The 27,710-nt window shown below is 40.2% G+C and overlaps 1 protein-coding gene across 4 annotated transcripts in view; it reads right to left on the bottom strand.

Annotated features, from left to right (window-relative positions):
- piezo1 (piezo-type mechanosensitive ion channel component 1) overlaps window positions 1-27,710 on the bottom strand; it is a 172,031-nt gene that overhangs the window by 18,239 nt on the left and 126,082 nt on the right. For all 4 annotated transcript variants that reach the window (XM_042433271.1, XM_042433272.1, XM_042433273.1 and 1 more), the window contains 14 exons: window positions 25,353-25,427; window positions 24,770-24,942; window positions 24,555-24,664; window positions 24,283-24,459; window positions 23,737-23,995; window positions 19,736-19,924; window positions 17,271-17,468; window positions 16,846-17,101; window positions 12,133-12,265; window positions 7,446-7,593; window positions 6,946-7,098; window positions 6,498-6,559; window positions 6,158-6,316; window positions 1,931-2,078 (listed from right to left, as the gene is read on the bottom strand). In XM_042433271.1, the coding sequence (XP_042289205.1) occupies window positions 1,931-2,078; window positions 6,158-6,316; window positions 6,498-6,559; window positions 6,946-7,098; window positions 7,446-7,593; window positions 12,133-12,265; window positions 16,846-17,101; window positions 17,271-17,468; window positions 19,736-19,924; window positions 23,737-23,995; window positions 24,283-24,459; window positions 24,555-24,664; window positions 24,770-24,942; window positions 25,353-25,427 (2,240 nt within the window). The remainder of the gene's footprint in view (window positions 1-1,930; window positions 2,079-6,157; window positions 6,317-6,497; window positions 6,560-6,945; window positions 7,099-7,445; window positions 7,594-12,132; window positions 12,266-16,845; window positions 17,102-17,270; window positions 17,469-19,735; window positions 19,925-23,736; window positions 23,996-24,282; window positions 24,460-24,554; window positions 24,665-24,769; window positions 24,943-25,352; window positions 25,428-27,710) is intronic.

The following is a 27,710-nucleotide window of genomic DNA, read 5'->3' as shown; positions in this document are numbered from 1 at the left end:
GTGCCAGGGGACTTCCCATGATGCACTGAACTCCTCTCTCCTCCTCTCCCTCTCCATCTGTATTACTTCTTACTTCCTTGCCTGTTGTGGAGTGCAACAGGAGCAAGATTTAGCGGTTATTGTGGTGAATGCATGAGCCCCAGGGTTTCCGACAATGATGCAGCTGCTGTCAGGGAATCCATGGCATCCACTTGCTAAACGCTTCTTAAAAGGAGTCAGAAGACAGAGGCCTGTTACTGTCTTTAAAAGCAGTACTTCTCTTAGCCCTGACCTCAGCATAAAGAAAGTAAGTAAGTGATTTTTGTGCACTCTCAGTCTCTCCATCTTGTCTCATTATCAGAAATGAGAGTTCCACCATTCTGTGGCCGAATCCTGCATTTATGCCCAAAGTCACAACCATCTCCTTTAGATTCAGAGTTATTTCCTAGGAAGGATTTTTCACTCCTCCTCACAGAAATGAGATGGAAGAAATGTCACATCGCCTCTGTCCGGTGCACACGTTGTCTCAATATGTGGCACACACTACAGGCTCCAGACAGACTCAACAGCTGCTTGTGTGTTACAAAGAGCATTCCCGAGGGAAACCTCTGACACAACAGCATTTGACTCATTGATTGTGAGGCTGTCACGCAGGCATATGTTTCAGCAGGGGTGGTACCTCTGTCTGGTATTCATGCCCACCCTGTGAGAGCTTTATCCTCCTCCACAGCTGTCCTTGGAGAAATGGCAGTGGAGGACCTCTGTATAGCGGGATTGTGGGCTTCACCTTGCCGCTTTATTAATTTTTATCTGTGTGATATGCCTGAGTTTTCCCTTAATTCATTCAGTATTGAATGTGTTTGATGACCAGCGACACACTGTCAGCTCTGGGCATGTCATGCGCACACAATCATCACTGTAGAGAGCTTGGTATGTGCATTGTGAGCTGTCACATGATTAAGCTCTCTTCTAACTTGTTTGTGCAAGGCTTTGGGATTGCCACAATGTGTAATGATCGTCGCTGCCTGCATATAGAACCAACAGATCCACAGAGGATGCCCTGTCCACTGTCCTCCACTCCACTTTTGCACACCTTGAAAATAACAACACCTACATCAGAATGCTATTTGTTGATTTCAGCTCAGCATTTAATACAATCTCCCCCATGAAACTGATTGGAAACATAAGTTTGCTGTATGTGTGCTTTTTTGCTGTGCACTCTCACTTACCATGTGATATCTGCCTGTACCTCGTGGCATTGTGATTCAGCAAGTTTAGTTCTACCCTGCCATGTGAGTGGAGTGTAATGCTTTTGTCCTGACCATTCAGACAGGGCTTGGAGCAGGAGAGGGCCATGGCGCAGCTTATGGTATTTTAACTTTATTGTTTACTGTGTGGTTATGGTGCTTGTGAACTTGTGTGTTAAGTGCTTATGGATTCTGGTGGTCCAACAGGGCATTGATCACATCCAACTTCACCCTTATCCCAATCTTAGCTCTTATTGAAGCCTTTATGTAATAGAATGTTGGTTACGTTTCATAACCATAGATTCCATGAGTATAGGCTTAGCCCTCTAAGCTGTGGGCCCCACCGGCTCCACCTACATCAGCTGAAGAAAAAGCTGGCTTATGTGGGAGCAGAGCTCAGGTCAGTGCAGACCTGAGAGGGGCCCGTGCTGGGCAGAGGGCGCAAAAGAAAATTTTCACGACTGCGCATGCACATAGCAACCACTGTTAGAGGGCTACACCTGTAGTCATAAAATCTGGGGTTATGATACATAACTGTTTTTAATCATAAAAGACTGTTTTTCACATATTATTGTTGCAGCTGATTGTGAGGAGTTACTGCTTGTCCCTCTAAATTGTTTTTTTACATTTTTTCCCCAAGTGCCATCATCCCACAAGAAGTCATTTGGTCTGCTGTCACATGACTGTACTTATACACTTCATACCTTCTCTGTCTCACGGCTGCATTTGATGATGAAAATGTTGGCATAAATGTCCTCCACACACATCCAGTTAGACAGAGACAGAGTGGTGTCAGTCCAAACCCAGTCCATCACTGCTCTCAGTTCCACCAGGAAAGGCACCAGACGAAACCTACACACACACACACACACACATATACATGTATACACATATGCACTGTATCTATCATAGTGTCAATATACTGTATGCTGATTCCTTACCCATTCAACTCTCACTGTGATGATATATGAAGGTATTATTGGAGCAAAACAACTGAGCACCTGTGACAGTGGAATTTGTAGTTGTAGAAAACATATATCTGTATCAGTAAATTTGAAGTTAAAGAGAAAAATGCTTTAGGAATTGCACACCTGTAGAATATTTTCTCACAAATATATTTTTTTCTTGGATATTTTTCTACAACAAACACAAGTCAATAACTACAACTGCTTGAATCTGCTGCTACGAGTCTCAAATGCTGTTTTTCGCTTTGCACCTCATACCTCAGTGAAATGTGGAGCAAACAGATGAGGATGAAGCTATAGCAGCTCTACAGGACTGTTTTGAGTACACAGACTGGCCCATGCTGCAACCCAGGAGAACCACATCAATCTTGAGGAATATACATCAACAGTGACATTATACATCAGCAAATGTGTTGATGATGTGGTGATCACAAAGACAATAAAATCATTCCCCAACTAGAGAGCCTGGATGAATGGAGAGGGCTCTATCCAGAGCCAAAAAAGCTGCCTTTTGGTCGGGTGATAAGAAAACATACAATATCCCAAGAGCAAGACTGAAAGCTGGCATCAAAGGGGCAAAGCGGAGACATCAGCAGTGACTGGAGAGAGACCTCAACACCAACAACACCAAAAGGTATGTGGCAGGCGATCCAGAACATCACAGGCTACAAAAGCAGGAGCGCCCCCATAATGTGTGAGGCCATGTTGCCAGATGAGCTCAACTCATTCTATGCTCGCTTCGATATCCTCAACAAAGAGTCAGCTGTAATTTCTACTCCGCCTCCAGAGGACCTGCCACTGTCAGTATCCACAGCGGTTGTGAGAAAAATCCTGCTGAGAGTGAATATGAATAATGCTGCTGGGCCTGATAACATCCCTGACCATGTTATTACTGACATTTTAAACATATCACTGTCACAGGAGTGTTCCCACCTGCTTCAAGAAAGCCACTATCATCCCTGTACTGAAAAAGTCTATGTCTAGTCTAAACGACTACTGCTATGTGGCATTCACTCCCATTCTGATGAAGTGCTTTGAAAAACTGGTTCTCAAGCACATCAAAGACAACATCCCAGACAGCCTGGACCCTATACAGTTTGCATACAGAACCAACAGATCCACAGGATGCCATCTCCACTGTCCTCCACTTAGTTTTCACACACCTTGAAAATAACACCTACATCAGAATGCTGTTTATTGATTTCAGCTCAGCATTTAATACAATCTCCCCCATGAAACTGATTGGAAAACTTAGCACTCTGGGCTTGAGTACCACACTCTGGAACTGGATATTGGACTTCCTCACAAAAAGACCCAAGACAATTCGGATTGGTGGTCACACATCCTCCACTCTAGTGCTCAACGCCGGAGCCCCCTAAGGTTGTGTGCTCAGCCCCCTCCTATTCACGCTGTACACCCATGACTGCAACCCCCGACATGGAGAGAACTCTGTTGTGAAGTTTGCGGATGACACAACCATCATCGGCCGGATTTCAAACAATCATGAGAGTTCATATCATTATCAGTACCCATCTACTGAGCATCTGAGTGATATCGGTGAGGAGCCTGCATAGAGCCCAAAGGATGCTAAAAGACAATACCCATCTCAACCACAGCCTGTCCACCCTGCTGGCAAGAGATACAGAAGTATCTACAGAGCAGCTTCTTTCCTCAGGCTGTGAGACTCCTCAATTCAACCTCTGCACTACAACATAAAAAATAGTTTTATTTTTATGACTTATTATTTATTAATTTCTGTTTTTGTAAGTAGCATCAAGGGACTAAAAACTACATTTCGTTATACAATCTTGTGCTGTACAATGATAATAAATGAATCTTGAATCTCTTGAATCTTGAATCTCTTCAAAAGTGATTGTGCACCTGTAGAGCCAGGGGTGGGCACTGTTCAGAGATCAGAAGACCCTTTAAGCTAATCAAAGGAGTTCATTTGAGAAGGCAGCCGGACCTTATTGGTTAATTTGGGCACCTGTTCTATCTCTTGGTGGCCGAACAGAAAAGAAAAAAAAAAAAAAACTCCAGCCTCAAATCTCCAGCTTCTATCATTACCCAACCATTCAGAGGTTCAGCTGGCACCTGATGTTTAAGGTATGTTTTCTGATATCACCCACTATTACACTTTTGTTTATACAGTAGTTTAAATATGCATGCTCGTCAGCTACATTAGTAATCAAAGTCTCTTAATTAGGTTAGCTCCTCTTGCTTCCTGAAAGGTACATTAAGCTAGCTAACAAATTACACTGTTATGTTAATTTACACTAATTAGTCGGTGGAAGATACACTCATACTAAATTATGTGCATTGATTCCTAATATTCTCTTCTGTTTGGCCCTCTAGAAAAAATGACAAATCAGGTTGGGTCTTTGCAGGTGAGTATCATATCATGAGTATGCACTTAACATGAGAATAATGGTGTTTTCTAAGTGAGTGAACCATAGGTCATATTTATCCTGGAGCTGTGCTGTGATTGAAATTCAGTATTTTATTTTCATTTCAGGTTTGTTTTATGCAAAAATGGACAAATTATTAAATCAGAGCACAGTGGGCTTGAATGTATTGGTGCTTGTTTACTAACGCTAGCTTTGTTTTTCCAGCCATATGAGTTTTGCGATGCTGTTCGCAAGAACTGTTTACTGCACTGTTTTTCAATCCTGGTCGTGGGGCACACCCCTGCCCTGCATGTTTTAGATGTTTCCCTGCTTCACCACTCCTGATTCAAATGAATGGGTCGTTATCAGGCTTCTGCAGAGTCCGATGACGAGATGATCATTTGAATCATGTGCTAGTATTAGTAGAAGCAAGAAGAGCTAACCTAACTAAGAAACATTGATGACCAACATAGCTGACCAGCATGCATATTTAAACTACTGTATACACAAAAGTATAATGGTCGGTGATATCAGAAAACATACCTCAAACATCAGGTGCCAGCTCTTCTGCTGAGTCTGAATGGTCAGGTAATGACAAAGGCTGGAGATTTGAGGCTGGAGGTTTTTTTTTTTTTCTTTTCTGTTCGGGCACCAAGGGACAGGACAGGTGCCCAAATGAACCAATAAGGTCTGGCTGCGGGGGGGATTTCTGATCTCTGAACAGTGACTGCCCCTGGCTTTACAGGTGCACAAATCACTTTTGCTCCAATTTTCACTGACATATGTGGTGCAAAATTGAAAAACAGCATTTGAGACTCATAGCAGCAGATTCAAGCAGTTGTAGTTATTGACTTGTGTTTGTTCTAGCAAAATATCCAAGAAAAAAAATGTATTTGTGGGAAAATATTCTATAGGTGTGTAACTATCATTGCATGGATTCACATATTGATTTGTGGATGTGCAAATTTTGTCCATAACATTCATAACATTCATTATTTAATACGGGTGTGTGAATGTGTTTGGCACCATATTCACTGCAGCAACTGTAGCAAAAATGTGAGCATATGGATTCCTTAATTTGTGACCCATAGAAAAGGATTTGTGCACCTGCAATGAAGAATTGAACTATTGTGTTGTGTTTGTGGGAGAGAAAAAAAATCTACAGGTTTGCAGTTGTCACAGGTGCTCGGTTGTTTTGTTCCAATAATACCTTTATAATGATAGATCTATATATATATATATATATATATATATATATATATATATATATATATATACACACACACACACACACACACACACACACATATATGTATGTATATATGTATATATGCACTCATATATATATATATATATATATATATATATATATATATATATATATATATATATATATATATATATATATATACACACACACACACACATACACATATACATATATATGTGTGTATATATATATATATGTGTGTATGTATACGTAAACACATCTTTGGAACATTTTTGGAATTACATCCTGCTGCACATTTTCATTCTACTAAACAGATCAGACAGCTGCAGGATTACTTTGTGTCCGTACCCTTGAAAGAGAAACAGGTTGAGGTGGTTGTATTTCTTGGTGAGGAAGTTACCAAGAATACGAGTGGGGTATCCACAGCGGATCTGATAGGCTGACAGGCCAAAGTAAATACACTTGACAAAGTACCAGAGCTGGGCCACAAAGTTCTGATTGAACATCCTAAACAGAGAGAAATAGAGAAGGCAGATTAAACGTATTAAGTCTAATTTGCAGCAGTATTCTGAAGATTACTAAAATGTGTGGTATAGTACTCTCAGAGTGATGAATCTTGAATCCAATATTTTACCAAGACAGCCCAAAGTGCAAGTCACAGAGTCTGCAATTTATAATTTGACTTCACCTTTCAGTGACAGCAGGCAGGATGAAGAACATCCACAAGTGGATCCCAAACACAAGGATCACCTAGAGACAAGGAACGTCAGAGGGAGGATAGCAAAGATGCAAGGAAAAACTAAAATTATCCAATACTTAAAATGCAGAAAGATGATGTTATAAAAATGAAGAGCAAGGCAATACTAAACATGTCATCCTAACAAATGTTGCAGGCCACACACCACAGTTTTCACCTGTACACATTAGTTCCCCATTTGGGCACTAATAAAGTCACATGATGTTACAAATTAAACTTATTATTTTGTAAGGAATGCTGAAACATAGGTGCAAACAAAACATAGGTGCAAACAAAACAACTGACAGAAAGCCACAGTCCTCCCCCTCCTGACTTCTTCAAAGGGACAAACAGGAAACCAGACAGACAGATGCGTGAATAATCTGAGGGTGAACTGAACCTGAAAAATGAGTTTTCCCAGGACGGCTTTGCGCAGGTACAAGGCTCTATCGATGATCATGGTGCTGAATTGGATGAGCAGCATAACCAGGAAGGCCTCAGGAACCTGGTCCTCTGACAGGGTGGAGGCTATATCAGCTGCTGCACTGTGTTTCTGAAGGAGAGTAACACATGTCAGGAGGGATTTTCTCTATTAACTGATTAAAACATTATGTTTAAAGTATGGCATGTTTAGCTATTATATTTGATAATGTAAATAACATACTTGTCATGCCTTCCACTTTGCAATCAAAGAGACTGCAAAATTGGCTAAGAAAGCCTGCTCAATTTTAATAGCATATCAGGTTTTTGTGGATGATTTCAATTTGATTTTGTTTTAATTTTGAAAATATATTTCAATTTTATTTTAATTTTAATAATTAAATTTGATTTCTTTTCATAGTATCCTCTGTTTTAATTGATAATCAGTAAATAATTACAAAACTTCCATCCATCACTCACCCCAAAAGCCCAAAAGCCAAAGACAATGATGATGAAATCGATGACATCAGTCAGGAACATGAGTGCATAGACATCGGTGGCAGCCCTATACTCAGCATGGACAATATCCCTGAAGAAACCCTGAGCCGGACTGTAAACACTCTGAACACTGCAGAGGAAAAATTGATTACATTTCAGTAATGCATTACACAGTTTTTAAATTCCTCCTAGAATGAACTACTTTTTGAATAAATGATTGATCATTTAGTCATTAAACCTGCAGTGCGGAACTTTTACATATAAATGAACGTTCGTTACATTGTGTTTACTGATAATGTTTTTGCTGCTCTCAACTCAGTTAATTTTACTATATGGATGTGGATAATTACCCGCTGTATATTTAAACTTAGGCTAGTTCTGCTCAAGCACTCTTAGCGCTCTCCTTTTGGCAACTTTTTGCTAATCCCACAGTTATTAGTTTATTTTAGCTCAGCAGTTAGCTTAACACCTAACTTGGCTAAAAAGCTAGCAATGGCTTCTCTCTCTCTCTCTCCCTCTCCTGCTCTCTCTTGCTCAGTGTGTCATATGTTTAGCTATTCCTCCTCCTCCTTTAGTGATAATGGTACGTGTAATATATGTTGTTTATTTGCAGTGTTGGAGGCAAAGCTCCAAAGGACTTAGCATAGCTCCTACTCCTCTGGTAGCTCCCAAGCAGCAGGAAAGCCAGGGTGGCTGGATGACTGTCCAAAGGAAGCATAGCCCTAAGCAAAAACCCATGGTTCACCACCAACCAGTTCACGTTTCTAAGAGGTTTTTCACACTCAGTGACACACTCCCTGAGAAACCAACTCTAATTACTGGTAGGTCCACAGTGAGAAGCGTGAAGTTAATGATATTAGTGACCATAGTCAAATGCATTCCTGAGGCCAGAGCAGGTGACACAGTATCAAATTTAAAACTGCTGGCAAAGGATAAGCATAAATCCAGTACGATTGTTCTTCATGTCAGCGGGAATGACTCCCGATTCCACCAATCAGAGGTCACTAAAATTAATGTTGAATTGGTGTGTACATATGCAAAGACAATGTTGGACTCCATAGTTTTCTCTGGGACCATGCCTAATCTGACCAGTGATGACATGTATAGCTGCGTGTCATCGTTCAACCACTGGCTGTCGGGGTGGTGTCCAGCAAATGATGTGGGCTTCATAGACAGTTGACGGACTATCTGGGGAAGACCTGGTCTGATTAGGAGATACGGCATACATCCCACCTTGGAAGGAGCTGCTCTCATATCTACAAATATGGCAGAGTTTATTAGTAGACCAAAACCATGATGACCCAGAGTTGAGACCAGGAGGCAGAACTGTAGTCCTACATGCTTCTCTGTATTTCCACTTTCACTTACGCACCCAAAAGCCCACAGTTTGTGTGTGTCTGTCCCCCGACCACTTAAATCAATTAAATCTAAAGTAAACAGAAGAGGATTAATTCATAAAAATCAAGTAAAAATTAACACCACCACTGCAATATCACAACAAAATAGGAAAATTAAATGTGGACTTTTAAACATTAGGTCTCTGTCATCTAAAGCCATATTGGTAAACAATCTAATATCATATTATCATATCGATTTATTTTGTCTTCCTGAAGCCTGGCTGTGTCATGAAGAATATGTTAGCCTAAATGAATCCACTCCTCCCAGTCACATTAATACTCACATTCCTTGAGACACCGGCCGAGGAGGTGGAGTTGCAGCCATTTTCAACTCAAGCCTTATTATCAACCCTAGACCTACACTTAATTATAACTCATTCTAAAGCCTTGTTCTTAGTCTCTCACACTCAACCTGGAAAACTTTGCAGCCAATTCTATTTGTATATGGCTTTAATAATAGCTTTTCCACAAAACCCTATTTTATCAGACCATTACTCAATAACGTTTGAATCCCCATTACTAGACTACACGTCATAAGACAAAAATGTCTTCACTAGATCTGATAGTGCTCTAGTGAAATTTAAGGAAGCAATTCCATCAGTATTGAATTCAATGCCATGTCTTAATACTACAGAGGACTCTAATGCTAATTTTAGTCACTCCCAAATTGATAATCTTGTTGACAGTGCCACGGGCTCATTGCTAATAACACTCAACTCCATCGCCCCTTTAAAAAGGAAGGTGATAAAACATATGGGTTTGCCCCATGGTATAACTCCCAAACCCGTAAATTAAAGCAAACATCGTGAAAATTTGAAAGGATTTGGCGTTCCACCAAACTGGAAGAATCTCGGTTAGTCTGGCAAGATAGTCTTAAAACATATAGGAAGGCCCTCTGTAATGCCAGAGCCGCCTATTATTCATCATTAATAGAGAAGAATAAAAACAGCCCTAGGTTCCTTTTCAGCACTTTGGCCAGGCTGACAGAGTCATAACTCTATTGATCCATGTATTTATCCCCAAACACAGGAACCTTAGAAACAGCTTAAAACCAGATATATATGTAGACTGTTTTTCTCCAATTGACCTTCCTGGACTAACTTCAATGATTTCCTCATCTAAACCATCAACCTGTCTCTTATACCCCATCCCAACTAGACTGCTTAAGGAAGTCTTACCCTTAGTTAGCACTTCTTTACTAGATATGATCAATCTGTCTTTAGTAACAGGCTAACAGGCTTGGACCAAAGCTGTTCACCTTATATATGCTTCCTTTAGGTAATATTCTTAAACACTCCATAAATTTGCATTGCTATGCACATGATACCCAATTATATTTATCAGTGAAGCCAGATGAAGCCAATCAGTTAATGAAACTCCAAGCATGCCTTAAGGACATAAAGAACTGGATGAACTGTAGTATTCTGCTACTAAACTCAGATAAAACTGAAGTTATTGCGCTTGGCCCTAAACACCTTAGAAAGATATTATCTAACGATATGGCTACTCTAGATGGCATTGCCCTGGCCTCCAGCACCACCATAAGGAATTTGGGAGTTTAACTCCCACATAAAACAAATTTCAAGGACTGCCTTTTTTCACTCACATAATATTGCAAAAATCAGGCACATCCTGTCCCAAAAAGATGCAGAAAAACTAGTCCACGCATTTGTTATTTCTAGGCTGGATTATTGCAATTCCTTAGTATCAGGCTCCCCTAACAACTCTCTAAAGACTCTCCAGCTGGTCCATAATGCTGCTGCACATGTACTGACAAAAACTAGAAAAAGATATCATATTTCTCCCATTTTAGTTTTGCTGCATTGGCTTCCTGTAAAATCCAGAATAGAATTTAAAATCCTTCTCCTCACCTACAAAGCCCTTAATGGTCAGACACCATCATATCTTAAAGAGCTTGGAAACTAGAACACTGCAGGCTTACTGGTGGTTCCTACAGTCTCTAAAAGTAGAATGGGAGGCAGAGCCTTCAGCTATCAGGCCCCTCTCCTGTGGAACCATCTTCCAGATTCAGTTCAGGGGGCAGACACCCTCTCTACATTTAAGTGTAGGCTTTAAACTTTCCTTTTTGATAAAGCTTATAGTTAGGGCCAGCTTGCCTTGGATCAGCCCTTAGTTATGCTGCTATAGACCTAGACTGCTGGGGGACTCCATGTGATGCACTGAGCTCCTCTCTTCTCCTCCTCCTCTCCATCTATATGCATTCATGTACCATTACTGCATGTTACTAACTTGCCCTCTTCCCCAGAGTTGTTATGCTTTCTCATCTTGCAGGAAACTCCAGAATCCAAACTGTGGGCCTTGGCTGCGGAAATGGTGCAGGGATGGTGGCATGGTCCCGTGGGTGTCCTATCTTGACACCTTCTCTGGCTATTATTGCTATTATTATTACTAGTCATATTTCTATTGTTATTGTTGTTATTGATATTATTGTTGTTATTATGCTTCTCTGTGTCTCTCTTCCTCCTCTCCCCCTCCCTCCCTCTTTCTCTCTCAACCCTACCGGTCAAGACAGATGGCTGCCCACCTGCTTGAGGTTTCTTCCCATTAAAGGGGGGGGTTTCCTTGCCACTGTCGCCAAGTGCTTGCTCATGGGGGAATTGTTGGGTCTCTCTAAATTAAGTACGGTAAATTGAGTACGGTCTTGCCCTGCTCTATGTGAAAAGATAACTTTTGTTATGATATAGAAATAAAATTGAATTGAAACTGAATGTTTAAGCCCTTGCCAAACACACAATGCTGATTAAGCCTATCACCGTCAGATAAATCTCTCTGTATTTAACAGTATAGAGTTTTTAAAACTCATGTCGGGCGCAACATTCCCACACTGGCTGTTTGGCCATTAATTGTGTAGCTCTTTTAGACTTTCCAGATATTATCAGACTGAATGGATCAAATTCTGATAGTGAAACAAGTCATTTCATGGGGGTTGTGTGATGCTCAAAAAGGTTTATCAACTGTTTTACAGCTGCAACAGTGGGTTATGGCCAGTGGTGTATGGGCATACTGGGAAACATGTCCCAGTATCCCAAAAACATCCCACATGTGTAATGTTTTTTGGCCTGTGGACTGTCAAAACATATCCATCTTTACTGGTCCTATCTGTGTGCCTGTCATTCGGGGTGCGCATGGGAGCATGCTGCATGCTTGTGTCAGCTTGTGTTAATATATGAAATATATTGATAAATGTTCTCACAGGAGCACTCAGAGGACTTCTGCATATAATGACACAGTAGCCGCAATACCCTACTCACCCAGAGATGAGGACATGTTTTATCTTGTGTCCCACAGCCAGCAGTCTCTGACTGGCTGCCTCTCTCCTCCTGCCTTTCTGCTTCTTCTTTATTGCTTCTTCACTGGAATCTGCAGTCTCAGCTGTGGGTTCAGCTGGAAGTCAGAACCAGAACCAAGGAGGGATTCAACAGAATTAGAACCACAGAGAAATCAAAAATAGGGCTTTCAGTCTTTCCAGTAACATATTTTCTCTTTGTTTACCACACTACTTTAGTGTATTTTGGTCCAATTGACACATCAGCAAAGAGACAACCAAGATGTAGAGAAAATACCAGAGCGGAACCCAGAAACAATAAAATTTACTACAGTTAATGGCAGGATTTACTGCCAAGATTCCCAAAATAACGTTGGTATTCAGAAAAACCAAATATAGTCATGTTATGAATATTACATGCTGTCATTGTCAGCTGCAGGAATTCTGCCTGTGTATCCACAACAGCAAATATTTCAGACAACTCCCACTCTGGAATGAGAGAGAGTGGCTGCACCAGAGATGGGCTCCTGAATACATTGCAAACTTGGACCTAAAAGTGGGACATTTTGCAAAATAACCTTCAAATAATCTTCAGAAAAGACTTTAAAGAAGTAACAGCATTAATCAGCAAGAACAGAAGAGGAAATGTAATCTTTTCTATATATATTTTAAATCAAAACATCTAGCTAGCTGTCTACTGCTAACTGCTACCTGCCACTGTTACTAACATTCCAAAAGAGAAACTGCACTGAGGAAGCGAACAGAAGAGTTATTTTGTGAAGACAAGAGAAATTAAGAGGTCCTTGTTGGTGGTATTCTCTCTCTCTCTCTCCATGAACTGGTGTGAAGGTGGCGCGACCAATGTTTGCAAGGGAAATATGTCTATGATCATCAGTTTCTTTTGGACATTTGTAACAAAGACTTTTGCTACAGTAAATACTGGTTGGGAGAGCTAAATCAGCTGAATGTGCCTGGTTTGCTATGCCCAGTTGACCCAAAGGCCATGGACCATGACCTTGCCTGGAGCAGCACCGGAAAGGAAACATCGAAAGCGGTACGACAGGATGCAGAAGCGGAGCAAGCGCGGAGGAGTGCAAACTAGGCTAAATGTTAACCCTATACGAACCGGCAGTTCCAACAATCATGCTGCCTAGTGTTCATTCTCTGGACAGCAAAATGGATTATATAACTCTTCCATCAGTGCTGGTCACTCGTTGACATGCAAGAGTTGTCTACATCGAACTGAGACATGTACTTTTCTCTCTAAATGCACTTTAATGCACTGTGCTGCTAACTGCTCATTCTTTTCTTGTTTTGTTTTGTTTTGTTTTCTCTTGGGATTTATATGTTTTTATAATCTTTTAAAGGGAATTTTCAGATAGTATATGCTATATAGTATATATCTTTATCCTTTCTGTTGCTGTTGCACTGCTGTGGGCTGGGAGCAGTGTGTGTATGCAAATACACAAGAAAATGACAATAAACTAATCTTGCATCTTGAATCTCATTCATGAGACTTGTAGAAGACATGGCAGGGCAACAGTATTACAGAGGGGTGTTCCATCAACGCAGATAAAAAAAGCTGCACTTACTTGAAAAAGCCTGGCTAGAATTAACATCAACTTTCACTTGAGGCTCAAGCTGTTCCACTAACGCAGTTTAGTCATGTCTAGTCAATGCTAACTCTGGCCAGAAAGGAATAAGCTTGCAGTGTGTGCATGTACAGAGTACATAAGCAGCCAGAGCAGTCAATTATCGAAAAGAAGATACTATGTTGCAAAAAGAGGGGAAAACTAGAGCGGTGTTCTTCTCAGCAGCAGAACACACCCTGCTGATGAAACTATATGAAGAATATAAATGAGTCTTCACCAAAAAGGGCAAAACTGCTGCAATTAACAAGGCAAGAGAGATGACTTGGCACAAAATTGATGACAGATTAAGTCACGACCCCTAGGCGGGAAGTGATGGCCTAAAGGTTAGAAGAGCAAATTTATTACTAGAATGTTGATGGTTCGATCCCCCATCCGGCTTGATGAGTCTGTGTGAGGAAAGTGTAGAGCAGCGCTTGTCCCTGTTCATGGTTTTCTCTTTGTTAATAAATGAGCATTCAGATCACTGACTGTGGTTATATTATCACTAGGCTAGATAATATCAGATGTAAGAGTAAAATTGTGGTGTGGGGAACTTAAGAGAACCAACATACCAACATTATCATCTACTCTTTGACACATTTTCTCTTTTGCAAGCTGTCCATTTACAAGTGTTTAAGTTAGGAAGTTGCAGTTGGAGATGAAGAAACCGGATAAGGATATAAGTACAGTGGAAACCGCTTATAATGATCACGTCTGTCAAATATCACTGCGGATAATTGTAATATTTCTTTTTCTTTATTTCCCATGCAGAATACCATCTAATTGACATTTGTATATTATTAGAATATAAAGTAATAAAGCGTACAGCTTCACTTTTACTGAATTTTATTGACTGTGTCAAAATACAGTACAGCTGTTTCATTTTTGAAGCAGCAGGTTCTGACTTCAGCCAGTGACAAGTTCCTTCTTTTCCCCGGTGGCAGAACAGGTGAAGAGAGCAGTGATCCTTTTCTTAAATATCTGTCACCCTGTTTATTGTCATAAGCTTCAAGGAGACTATGTTTGTCATTGAGAGAAAATTACTTTCTGTCTCATGACTTCAATGTTCACACAGCAGCAGCCTCAGTTGGGCAATAATGGTGCTGCAGCGCTTATCATAGGAGTAAAGTACAAAAAATAGATTTATTGTAGTTTAAAATGTTTTTCCATATGTCATATATGAAGAGACCCAAAATGAATACTGGACTACTTGATTACTATGAGCGGATTATTTAAACAGCATTCGTATAGGAATAATTCTGTCCCGAGCTTTTTGATCCATATAAGCAGCTGATCACTGCAACCATGATCACTATAAGCTGTTACCACTGTATACATTTAAACACAGCAGAAGGTCATGGTTTGGACTTTATTTAATTTTCCTTTTGTCTTCACAGCTTGAACAAAAGGAGCGAATGAATGAATAAATAAATAACTTCAAAACAATGTTGGCACACTTATTCCTTAAATATGTCTGTAAAAGTCCCTCACAGTTCTTCCATTTTATATTTTTGAACACGCACATGACAAAAGTGGTGCGAGTGTGAAGACACTTGATGGAACCGTCTTTTGGGAGTCTGCTTCCGTCTGTCGGACATTCTTTTGACACACAGCTAAATTAAGCAGGACAGTTAGCCTGCCATGGAGCAGGCTAGTTCTGCTGAATAAGTTACCACAGTTAATGAGCGGGGAATCATATAAGCAGCAGTGATGGAACAGAACGCTCACTTAAATTAACAAGACTTATCGAAACAAGCCAGATTTTCCCTTTAACCAGCTTGATGGAACACCCCTCTGGTCACAATAGGCAGCTGTTGTCTTGCTTGTCTGATGTTAATCCATAAAATTAATTGAAAAAAATGTGCTCATTTTTGACAGCCCTAGTGTACACCCAGATCATGTGTGTGATGTAATGGAAGATATTAGCTATATAGCTCTTTTCTCTTTATATTTGTATTTTTTTTTTTTACTACATTGATGATATTTCACATTTTAATTGTACATTTTATTTATATAGTTATATCACCTATCTTTTGTGATACTTGTATGTTTCTCATATTTTGTGTAGATACTTGTGTTTTCTCTTACCTTCTACTTTTTGATTCTTACACACCACAACACCAAGGGAATTTCATTGTATGTGTAAACCTACTTGGCAATAAACCTGTATCTGATTCTGATTCTGATGTCCCAATTAATGGGCTGCCACCTTATGTCCTACAAAAAATTTGCCTTCAGTTAACTAAAGAGACTACTAGAGACATTTTGCCTTACAGGGGCCAAAACTAATAGTGCAAAGCATTTTTCATCAACTTGCTAAGTTGGAAATTTCAAATATTTCCACAAGCAAGCTGCTTTATGGGTTTCATTTTGAAATGCAGACAATAGCCTATTACATACAGTATGTGGTGTATTGTTACTGACACTTCACTACAGTTATAACAGTAAGAATCCTAGGCAGTGACAGAGAGATTGTGGATTTGAACACTGTGAGTGACATTATTTGTGAGGATTTAAAGAGTATGTTTCAAACTAACTAGTTTGTATAAAGTGTTGTCCAGACACATCTAAAGGCAAAGCTGTTCACATGCACCACACGTCATCATAGAGAGGGCCAAAGTTGCCACGCAAAGTGAAAGAAGTAATAGAATGAAAAACAAAAGAGACAGCTTGAAAGAGAGGAGTTAAAAACATGCCACTAATGATATTTTCACACACCTGGCCAATCACTGCATAAAATGGGAGTGATTGTCCAAGTTTCATAAGTTGCTGGATACAGGCCCAATTCCCCAAGTCAATTCTAACATCAGAAAGGAGGTCTCAGACTCTGTTAGACAATCCAACAAGAGGCCTTTAGAGCAGAATCAGTGCAGTGATGTAGAACTGTATCCAGGACACTGCTAGATGTTGTTATAGGTCAGAGATGAAACAAGCTTTAACTCTCAAATAGAGAAACTGCTTTTCAGCGTGGTGTTAAGTTACTCCCTCATGGAATACAGCCAGTATTAATGTTATGAGTTATAAATCACCTCTACCATCACAGTCCACAGTCTAATGAAGCCACAAACCTTTGCCTCGCTGTTCTTTGGGTTGTTTAGGCTTCTTGCGGAAGCGGATGCTGCTGCTTTTCTTTGGGATTTCCTCTTTGACCTGTGCATTGTCTCCCTCTATCTTATCCTCCCTCTGCCTGCTGGGAGGATCCAACACGTCACTCAGCCCAGGCGGAGTTTCCTGTCCATCCTGTGCTGGTGCTGGTTCAGCAGCAGGGCGTTGTGGTGTAGCAGCAGCAGAGCTGGTACTTGGTTCAACACAGTCCATGTTATCCTGCATTGATAAACAGTGGATTTCGAAAAACTAGAAAAGTAGTCTAATATCTTTAAAAACTAAGTCTGATGACTTAATGTCACTTTTGTAACGCCCAAGAACACATTCTTTAAAAAGTTATTGATTAAGCACTAACTAACAGCAGCTAATATCAAGTATTTGTGCCAACCTTTTCAAGCTGGTCCAATTCAGTAATTTCCGGGTTTTCCAGGGTGGATGTTGAGCTGACTCTTCCCTCCACCTCTTCTCCTCGTCCCTCCTTCCTTCCATCTTCATCTCCTTCTCCCATTTTTTCTTCATCCTTACAACACTCTGGTGAGGAACTTTGCTCCTCCAGAGGGCCCTCGTGGTCCCACAGGCCATAACGCTGTGCGTACACAAACACACACACACACAAACACACACAGAGTCATGTTTCCATCACTTCAGAGGACATTACACCGACTTACATTTATTATGATGCTCAGATGCTACTCCAGAAGAGTTTAGGGTAACTGCTCTGTCCTGCTTTTTATTGGGTTTACTGAAGATACAGATGGGTAACAAATAAAAGGAAAAACCAGTTCAAGCCTGAATGTTTGATCCCTACAGTGAGGGGATCTGTTGGCTCTGTTATGCTGTGGGGGGCATTTTACTAGCATGGTTTGGGTCCATGTGTCCCCCTTAGAGGGAAGGGTCACTGTAAATCGATACAAAGTTGTTCTAAGTGATCACCTTTATCTTATGATGAATCCTATGGGAGTGGCCTCTCCCAGGATGACAATGCCCCAATCCATAGGGCACAAGGGGTCAGTGAATGTTAGATGAGTATGAAAATTATGTTAATCATATGCTATGGCCTTTATTCTTCCTATTTTTGGAAGAATGGTGTTCATCCCCCCAGAAGAGTTTCAGAGACTTGTCGAGTCAATGCCAAGGCGCATTTAAGCTGTTCTGGCAGCACGTGGTGGCCCAAGACCTTACTAAGACACTTTATGTTGGTTTTTCCTTTGTCACCCTTCTGTAGGTCTACCAAGTCATCCCTCAAGTAAAAGTGTAATATGTGGTTTAAAAATATAAGAACACAGTTCACCTTTGTGAGGCACGTCAATGTATGTTTTGCTATAGTAAGTATCTGAATGGGAATACAGATTGATTTATCTTAAGCACAATTTTACCTACCATCAGATAAATCATATTTTACTGTGTATCGATAACTAGGGCTAACAAGCTTTACTCTGCAAATACAAGTGTAATACTGCTCCTTTATTTCAATTTTTTCTATCTGGATCATCAACTGTTGAGGAAATGCTCAAATGCAAAAATTAAATGCAGTTTTGTCTTCACATGTACCAACCCAGTGTTGGGCCTCATGCAGCTGGTATGAGACAACATACATTCCTATATTATCCCTGTATTGATTTAAAACATGTTTATATAAATATGATATTTCTCTGTTGTCTGTATTGTATTTTGTGACTTTATTCAACCGTACCTAAGTTTGAATTGATTATATAGTGTAGTTGTTATGCTGTAGCTACTCAACTGTGAGTTCGTGTTTTTTTTCTCACAATATCAGTATAGGAACTGCTAGTCTTTATGTCCTGTTCAGTGGCACTTCAGATACTGGGGAGACCCTGCTAGTTGTCCGTCACAGATAACTGATAACTATTGAAATATAAAATATAACTGATAAAATATTTAAAAAAACAATAAGAGATAATTCTGCCTGAAATCAAGGAATATCATATCTGCTACCACTATCATTGTAAACTTCATAGAATCAGAAATAATGATAATCACTCCCTCTGGCACTAGTAGTAGCATCATGAACAGTCTCTCATGTAGTCTGGGTACCTATCTAACAATGTTAAAAAAGAGGTCCTTGGTATATTTTTTGATTCACAGTTGTTTTTTCATGCTTTGATTCTGAGGTACCTAAAGTAGTGAAGTTCTGCTTGTTCAGCTGAGACATTTAAGTAAGATTAGATCATTCCTCTCATCTGAAGATCTAGAAAGGGTAATCCATGCTTTTGTATCCTCCAGACTTGACTACTGCAACTACTGCACTTTATTCAGGTCTAGGCAGGTGAAACAGCCAAAGACTGCAACTTACACAAAATGCTGCTACCAGGGTTTTAACACGTTCAAAGAGAAGTGATCATATCACATCATTCCTTACTGCCCTTTAATGGTTACCTGTAAGTTTTAAAGTTGATTTTAAGATTTTACTGCTTGTTTTGCATCGTCAGGTTCCCGCCTATATCTGTGACTTACTTACTATATGTAAGCCTTATTGCTGCTCATCTAGCAGGGCCCTATTAATGGTTCCTAAATCTTGCCTTGTCACTAAGGGTGACCGGGCCTTTGCTGTCCCTGTACCACACCTGTGGAAGAGTAATGAATGGTAATTTGTGTACTTAGTGTAACTATTCTTGATTATATTATCTTTTATGTTTTGGATTTTATTTACTTTTTACTGTAAAGCACTTCAACTTTGTTTTGAAAAGTGCTATAGAAATGAAGTTATTATCATTATTTTGAAAAGTGGAAGGTGGCCAATTATGCCCTTGCTGCTCTCACCATGTACCACACTTTAATGCGCCCTTCCTTACTGGCTGTTGAGGGTAAACAGCACTGTAAATACTAACTTACCATGAGCAGGGATCTATGGAAGAACAGAGCCAGCAGCTGAAGAAGATCATATCTGATGTAGTTGTCAGTCTTCTCCAGGCCCAGGATGCGAGGTGGGAAGAAAGGCTTGTCTTCATTTAGCATCATCTCATAAACACTGTTCCAGGGAAAGAATCCAAACTGGAAAAGGTATTTCACCACTATCATCACCTGGAGAGAGGAAGAGCAGCACAACAGTACTACCAGTCAGAACTTGCTGTTATTGAGAGTGAAAAGAGCAGGTTATGTGCCCTGTAAAATCAAAACAAAGAGCTAAAAGAGAATACATATGTCAGTAGAGTTGTAGAGTTGGGGATTGTTTATGAGTTTGTCACAGGGTCATCTGATTGATTGTTAAAGGGGGCATATTATGCACATTTCCAGATCTATATTTTTAATCCGGGGCTCTACTGGAATATATCTGCATGATTTTCAGTTCAAAAAACTTCTTATTTATCTCATACTGGCCCAGTTATGTTCTGTATGTTGAAGAGCTGTAAAGATTATGTTATTTTGTCCCCCTGCTGACCGTTTTTGGTATTGATTTTAGTTGCACTAAAGGTCTATTTTCGTTATATTGGTCTCTAGAAACACATGATGCTGCCAGATGTTTTGAGGTCACTTCCTAAGGAGACATCAGGCATGGCCCGACATTTGGATAGCTAACTCATTTTCAATCTTTAAATGACATGTCTATTGAATTATATCTCTTATAAGCTATTGTTGTGGAGCTAGTATTGTAGCAACGTAGCTAAATTTACCTCTGGGGACGACACACTAAAGTGCTAATTGTGAAGCTGTGACTTGCTTGCAGGGAAAAAAACTGAGGCAATACAATTTTTGTTATACAACTAAGTGAAAAATATGTGGTCTTCAGTTTTAACATACTTAATTGGTTTCTTTTTCTGTGTTGTTTCAGTTTTTCAAAAATCCTGTACCTGAGAAGAAGAAATACAGTAAAGGCTCAGTTATATTAACTTATGCCTCTGTACATGCATGTTCACTATCTGTCTAAATGCGAACTGACACTCACTCTGAGGACATAATAGCCCCTCAGTTCAGCCTTTGTTTGAAACAGGCCATTTTAGCTCCTGTCTCTTTAAAGGCCGCCTCCTGAGAGGTGTTGGGCCTCATACTCCATGTGCATGAGACAAAGGCAGGCCTGCATGCAACTCACAAAGCCTGATAACAAAAAAGGGTGCCCAGTAGAGCAAAGGGAGTCCGTTTCGGACTCCATCTCCCAACATGAACCGCTCAGTTCACACCTAGGTGTTAAGTTGGCAACTTTCGTCTCATTGGCAGAGACATTCCAAAACCAGAGGAAATCATGGCGACACAGCCATGATGTCACCCTCCCTTTTAAGACTTGTGTGCACCCAGAAATGATTGCACTCCCCCTTGCCTTAACATGTTCGTTGTACCTCAGTTCACAAAGTTTGTGAAGAGTTCATTCTGCCGACTAAAATACATTTGTTGGATCATAGCGTTTGTGTCTTTGTCCTTTTTCTTTGCCTGTCAAAAAAAGTCTAGCGTCTAACCCTGGTCTGCAGTCTGTTATTGTTAAAGGAAATCCACTGTTAAAAAGACAAGTTTTTTTTAAATGTTCAAGAAATGCATGATGTTTCCAAAGTCAATGAGTAATCATGTTAAATAATCGTGATCTTAATATTGACCAAAATAATCGTGATTATGATTTTTGCCATAATCGAGCAGCCCTAGTCCACAGTTGTGGCCCTTATTTCATCGGGAACGTGCCTATGTCCTTGGCTTCTTCTACCTCTTTCTGTTTTGCCTCCCTACTGTTGGGACTCACTAGGGGACCACATGTTTCAAGACCCAAAAAACCTGAGACACTGGATGTTCACGCCTAAGATGCGAAGCTCCACCCATGGATCCAGGTTAACAAAACCAGAGAGTCCCCTCCTCTCTTTCTCCCTTTCTCCTCCAGCTGTGGCTGAAGCAGCTCCTTACTCTTTTTTACCTCCAGCTGCTGAAAGAGCAGCTCTCAGCTCCTCTTTCTCCTCACAGCTCTCTGCTCTCTTGTGTGGCCTGCTCACAGCAGACACACACAGAACTCTTTCTTTACGGCAGAAGACGCGAGATCCTGCCTAAGACTCAGAAACTAAGTTTTCTAGTGCCAACAGCTACTACACAAGTCTGCTGGCTGGTTTAACAAGTACAGGAGCCACGAAAAAGAGTTAGCTTGCCACTAACTCTACACAAAGGACTGGACCTGGGCCCTCTGACCTGCACGACTGGAGCACCAGACCTACACAGCAAATCCTGCATCCTTTCAGCTTTGGAGCCAAACCCCTCTCAGCCTTCCTCTTCCACGGATTCACCAGCTAAGAAGCAGCGCACCACAAAGCATGTCTTTCTTCATGGACTGGTAACAACTGGGCATAGCCTAGCAACATAGTGAAGCATAGCACGGCTAAGCAAGAATGTTTAACTTAATCAATGTACTGTACATGTTTTGATATGGCTAAGGTTATTCATTGAACTATCGTGATGTCCTTGTTGTTCATAGTCAGGTTATTGCATAGCCACATCGCTAGGTTAATGATAGCATGCTTAACACATGTTACACCCAGTAACTAGGCCTTGCATGCAACTAACCTCTTCCTAACCTGGCACCTCGATCCTACATCAATTGGCCTTAAACAGAGAACCACACCGTTAAGAGGTTTAAAACCTAGTTTTGCAAACTTTGGTTCAGGCAGCACATGTGGTTCTTGGTCTGGCCTTTTCTCTCTATAGTTCCCTTTGTCAGCCAAATTGTTGGCATGCCATGTGCTCAGTCACCAGGTGACTTAAGCCATCTTGCCATTGTCTTCCCCACACACATACACACACACACACATACACACTCACACTTGGATATAGGTACACTTAGCTAGACTCGTATTGTGTGTTTTGCTCTTTTACCTGTTTGTTAAATAAATGCTTTTGGATATACCTGCTTTCTGTTTTAATATTGCACAAGAATGAGTTTTGCCAACCTCTGCTCTGCAAAGAACTCCAAAATCCTTCAACCTTAACTAGCTATTGATATGGTAATTTTGTTTATAGTTATTAAGTTAATTATTAATCAAAGTTCCAAACTGATAGATTAGTACACTTTGAGACTGAATCGGCTATCTTTTTCCCTGACTCCAGGGTGGTGCCCGTTATTATTAATTCTTATTAATAATCTTATTGATTTTAATAATTAATGATTATCTTTGATAATCATTTATTATTGCTGATAGCCAAACTTGTAGCCACAGCCCAACACTACCCTTCCACCACGCAGCTTTACTCCTCTTCTTTCTGTTGACCCTCCAGCTGTTGACCCTGTTCATTTCCTTGTTCTTCCACTGTGCTCTGTCCATATGTGCTTGCCAATTGAAGGTTCATGGGATGCACCTCTGAGCTATTTCACATAGAGAACTGGTTGATCACTGGTTGATCTAACACTTCCTCTTCATTAGTGAAAGTCAGATCACCTTCAATTCATCAATTCAGGACACATTTACAAAAAAGTTGTAGAAATGTATAGAAAATACACTTGACAGATTATGACAAAAGGTTCGACCATTTTGCATGTGATGACTTAAACAATGAACTAACGCCTAGATATTTTGTTGGTTATGGTGGTGGGGGTATAAGACTATTCCACAGAGAACCAGTATAATATATTCTGATCAACATGACATAAGCAATTGATAATGTAGGAAACAGCAGACAATTGTACCTAATCATTTGCATGAATGTGCAAATTTGATATTTGTTTAAAAGAATGAGAAATTGCTTTTATAATGTGCAAGTGACTAGATGATGTGGAAGTTGAACAAGTAGTTTGGGGAATTTCAATTCTGATCTGAGAAATGTATCAAAGCACCTGAGAAAAACTGTAAACAATATGAATAGTAATACACCTTTCCCCTCATCTACATGTAATAGTTTATGGTTTATATCTGTGTCTCTTTAAGTGTTTGTACCTCTGTGTAGACTATAGCAGTCATCCAGAACTTCTTGGTTGGTCTTGGGACAGCCAACATAGCCCATAGGAACACCATTATGGGCAGGACCAGTGATATCACAGAGGCACTGACCACATTGTTTAACACTATGATGAAATAGCAAACTAGCTCTGAGTTGGCTGCCAGCAGGTTGTACATGGCAAACAGCAGCTTCAGCAGACGGTTCTGGTTGTTGTAGAACTCTCTGCTCTGTTCTAGCTCCTCAGAGAAGAACTGCCTGCAGAGAGAGAAGGGGAAAAGTTCATTTATTCATGAATTTGTATTCATCACCAGTCTTTCAATAACTGATAGAACCAATGACGAGAAAATATGAAAATAAAACTCAAGTTGTGATAAATTATAGTATCCCTTTAACACAGTCATAACCCACACATCCCCTTTGCAAGAATTGTGGTATTATTGCTGCTAGACACAAAGTGCTTTGTGAACATGAGGTGGTCAATGAAACCAGTAGCCACTGTAAACTATGGATCATTGTTGGCCTTCAGTGTTCAGTGTGTCTACCTGTCTCCCAGAAGCTCACTGGCTGTTCTGGAGTGTCTGTGTTGTTGCTGGGATGGGTCTGGTATGATCTCCGTGCTGCTGGGTGGGGGTTCCTGACTCAAGAGGTTCCCAGTGCTGTTTAGCTTTGGCCTGGGGGTAGAACGGCTTGTTATACTCCTGCTATCCACTTCCAGGCAGCTGAGAGAGTGAATGAAAAACACAAACGCACATAAAAATACAAAATACATAGAAACTGAGTAACAAACAACAACAACACTCTTTTCCACACAAACCTGTATCTGGTGGAGTTTTCTGCATCAGTCTCATCCAAACAGGTCTCCAGTGTGGGATTCTCACTGCCCTGCGATAACTGGTCATCTGTGGAGTCTGCTGTTGTATGATGCTGCTCAGAGGAAGACCGACCCAAGTTAGAGTGTGTGTGTCTGTGCTGAGTGTTCAATTCCAAAGCTGAGTTTCTGCTTAACAAAAATCTCCATGTTGTGTTTACCTGCTGTATCTTGTGTATGATGAAGTAGCGTTCATTGCACAGAACAGTAGATGTCTCTCTGTACTGTTTAGTCAGCAGATTAAGCCACTGAGTTAGTCCATCTATCATCGCCAGAACTATGGCCCATAAGAAGCGCAGGATATCCAAGATCCTCTGGACCATCTCACCATGACCTGCAGCACACAGACAAGAGACAGGAAGAGAAACGGGAGAGTAGGAGATACAGTAAGCCGCCCTGCAGTCGGCTAATGAATAGGGCTATCCTAAGCTAATATATTCGGGAGCCTTACTGAATGGACTCAGTCTTAAGACTGATTGTACTGGCTATCTTATATCTAAATGAATATACTCTATTTAGCTGTTTAGACTCTTATTACATGCCCTGTTGCACTTATATAGTTTTAAATTTAGGTACTACCATGATCACAATAACTAACCACAAACACAAGAGGAAGCCCCTCATTCACTACATACTGTAGACTTGATACATACACAACAACACACTATGTGTGGACACAGCAGCGTGCTGGGAAGCATTTTCTCCTGGTGAAACGTGGAAGAGGCAAAGAAAATGTGAGCCTACCCGATTGCTTCTCCTCTGGCTCCTCCACCTCCTCCTGGATTACAGAGTCCTCAAACACGTCATTGTCCCCACAACCTATGCACACACAGACACACAGACAGACAGACAGACAGACACACACACACACACACACAATCATGTTTCCATCACTGCAGAGTACCTTACGTTGATTTACATTAATTCCTTGGAGAGCTACCCTAACCTAATCTACCTTTCATTCTCCTCACTTCAGTAATACACTTGTCACTGTCTTTGTCACTTGTCTGTCAGCCAACTGTTTCCACTCACACTCCCTGAATGGAATTCTAACACTAGTCTTCCATCTAACTTATCTAGCTGTAACCTGCCTCCAAGTCTAGCTATGTAACTAACACATTCTACAGTTAATTCTCCTTCCAGTGGCTGCACAAGGAATGTGGCTGTGAAGTGCCCTCAAATATTATAATATCAAGGGGATAATCATAGGATTTTCACAATCAAACGACCACAAACTATATCTGACGATAGTTTGCTACCCTGTGTGGTATGAATCTGACATCTGGAGCAGTATCATAAACCTGCAACTACATATCTAAAACCGATGGACACCGTGGGAAACAGACAATGGAGGAGTCTATCTGGAAAATGCTGAACGAGTTAAAAACAGAAATGTCTGGTCAAATCAGTGGTTTTACAGAAGAATTCCAAGACTTCCGAGGAGAAATAAGGAAAGACATACTGATCTACAGAGAGAGGTGAAAAAGTTTGGCATTCGAGCTAAAGTCCATGGCATCCCATGTGGAAGAAGTAGAAAAAAGAATAAACCCGGTGGAAGACCGAGATGTTATCACAACCCAAACCATAACCACCCTGATGTAACAGCAGACCAAACTGGAAGATTGAGTGTAATATTTAGAAAATAAATCACACCCATTGAACATGAGAATTTACAGGGTGAAAGAAGCGAGTGAAATAAAGGACATAATTGTTTTCTTGAAAACAAAAACAAACAAAAAAAAAAATTACTGATAAATTTAGCATCGCATCTGATGGTCTAAATATTGTGCAAGCTCATTGTTCTCTGGTTACTCGGTCTCTGACAGAGGGAGCGACCCCTTGGTCTAACGTTGTCCGATATCTGCAGTGGGACATGAAACATAAAGTACTTAAGGCCACTTGGGGTATAAAGGAATTGTCTTACCATGGGCAAAGAATTTCCTTCAACCATGACCAGTCACAAAAGCTGATGCAGGACAGACACACCTATACATCTATAAGGAGAGAGCTAAAACAAAAACAGGTGAAATCTTATGTAACCTATCCATCCAAACTAAAAGTTTTCATCCTGGGCAGCATCATGCTGTTCCTATCCAGGACATTCAGGTTCCCAAAAAATGCAGACAGCTCCAGTCTGGATGGCTGGACGATGCAATGCTCAAAGTCCCACGTCTAACACCACAGGAATAACACCTAAAGGACCTTGATCTAGGTAACATGAATTCTTGGACTCTTCATATCAGGAGTCTTCATACCAACTACAGGAAAAGGTACTGTAGAATAGCTTTGCCCCTCCAGGTCTGTAATTATGACAACCATACATGTGAAATACTGTTAAATCATCTTTAATGCTGTAAACTCCGGTGTAGTATGTATAAAGCAGAAGTATTTCACTTTGTGTCTGATGCCCAAATACTTCTCTTTCCTATTTCCTTTTCTTATTTTTTGTATAATCATAATTTTTTTTAAATTGTAGCTAGAGAAGAGGTGGAGGACCAGGCCTCATGCATTAATTTATTATGAGGCTTATGTATGTTATTTTGTTATTTTTCCTTTTTAATTATTTCTCTCTGTGTTTTTCGTGTTGTGTCATGGGTTGGTCAAGAGTTAGTGGTGGTGTCCATAGATCTGTTTTACAATATGTGAAACATTTATAAACTTAATCTTGTGACATGGAATATTAAATAAATTAAAAATCCTATCAAAAGAAAGAACATAATGAATTTTGCTAAAAGTAAAAATTGTAATGTTTTATTTCTGCAAGAGACTCATCTCTCCCAACTTGAAGTTAGTAAATTAAAAAGGGACTGGATTGGTCATATTACTTTCAGTAATTATAGCACCAAAAGTAGAGGAGTAGCAACATTATTTCATAAAAATCTGAATTTTATAGTGTCAACCAGCATTGCAGATGCTTTTGGGAGATATGTAATTTCTATAGGGTCTCTGCTGAATAAACAAATAACTTTTATAAATGTATATGCCCCACCTAACTCAGATGGGACTGTGTTTCATGAAATTAAAACTCACATTGCTCAATTAGAGGACATTTGTATAGTGATTGGTGGTGACTTTACATAGTTCTGGATACAGTCATAGACC

This window comes from Thunnus maccoyii, chromosome 14 (assembly GCF_910596095.1).
Source record: "Thunnus maccoyii chromosome 14, fThuMac1.1, whole genome shotgun sequence".
Lineage (NCBI taxonomy): Eukaryota > Metazoa > Chordata > Actinopteri > Scombriformes > Scombridae > Thunnus > Thunnus maccoyii.
This window is presented reverse-complemented; position numbering and strand designations above follow the sequence as displayed.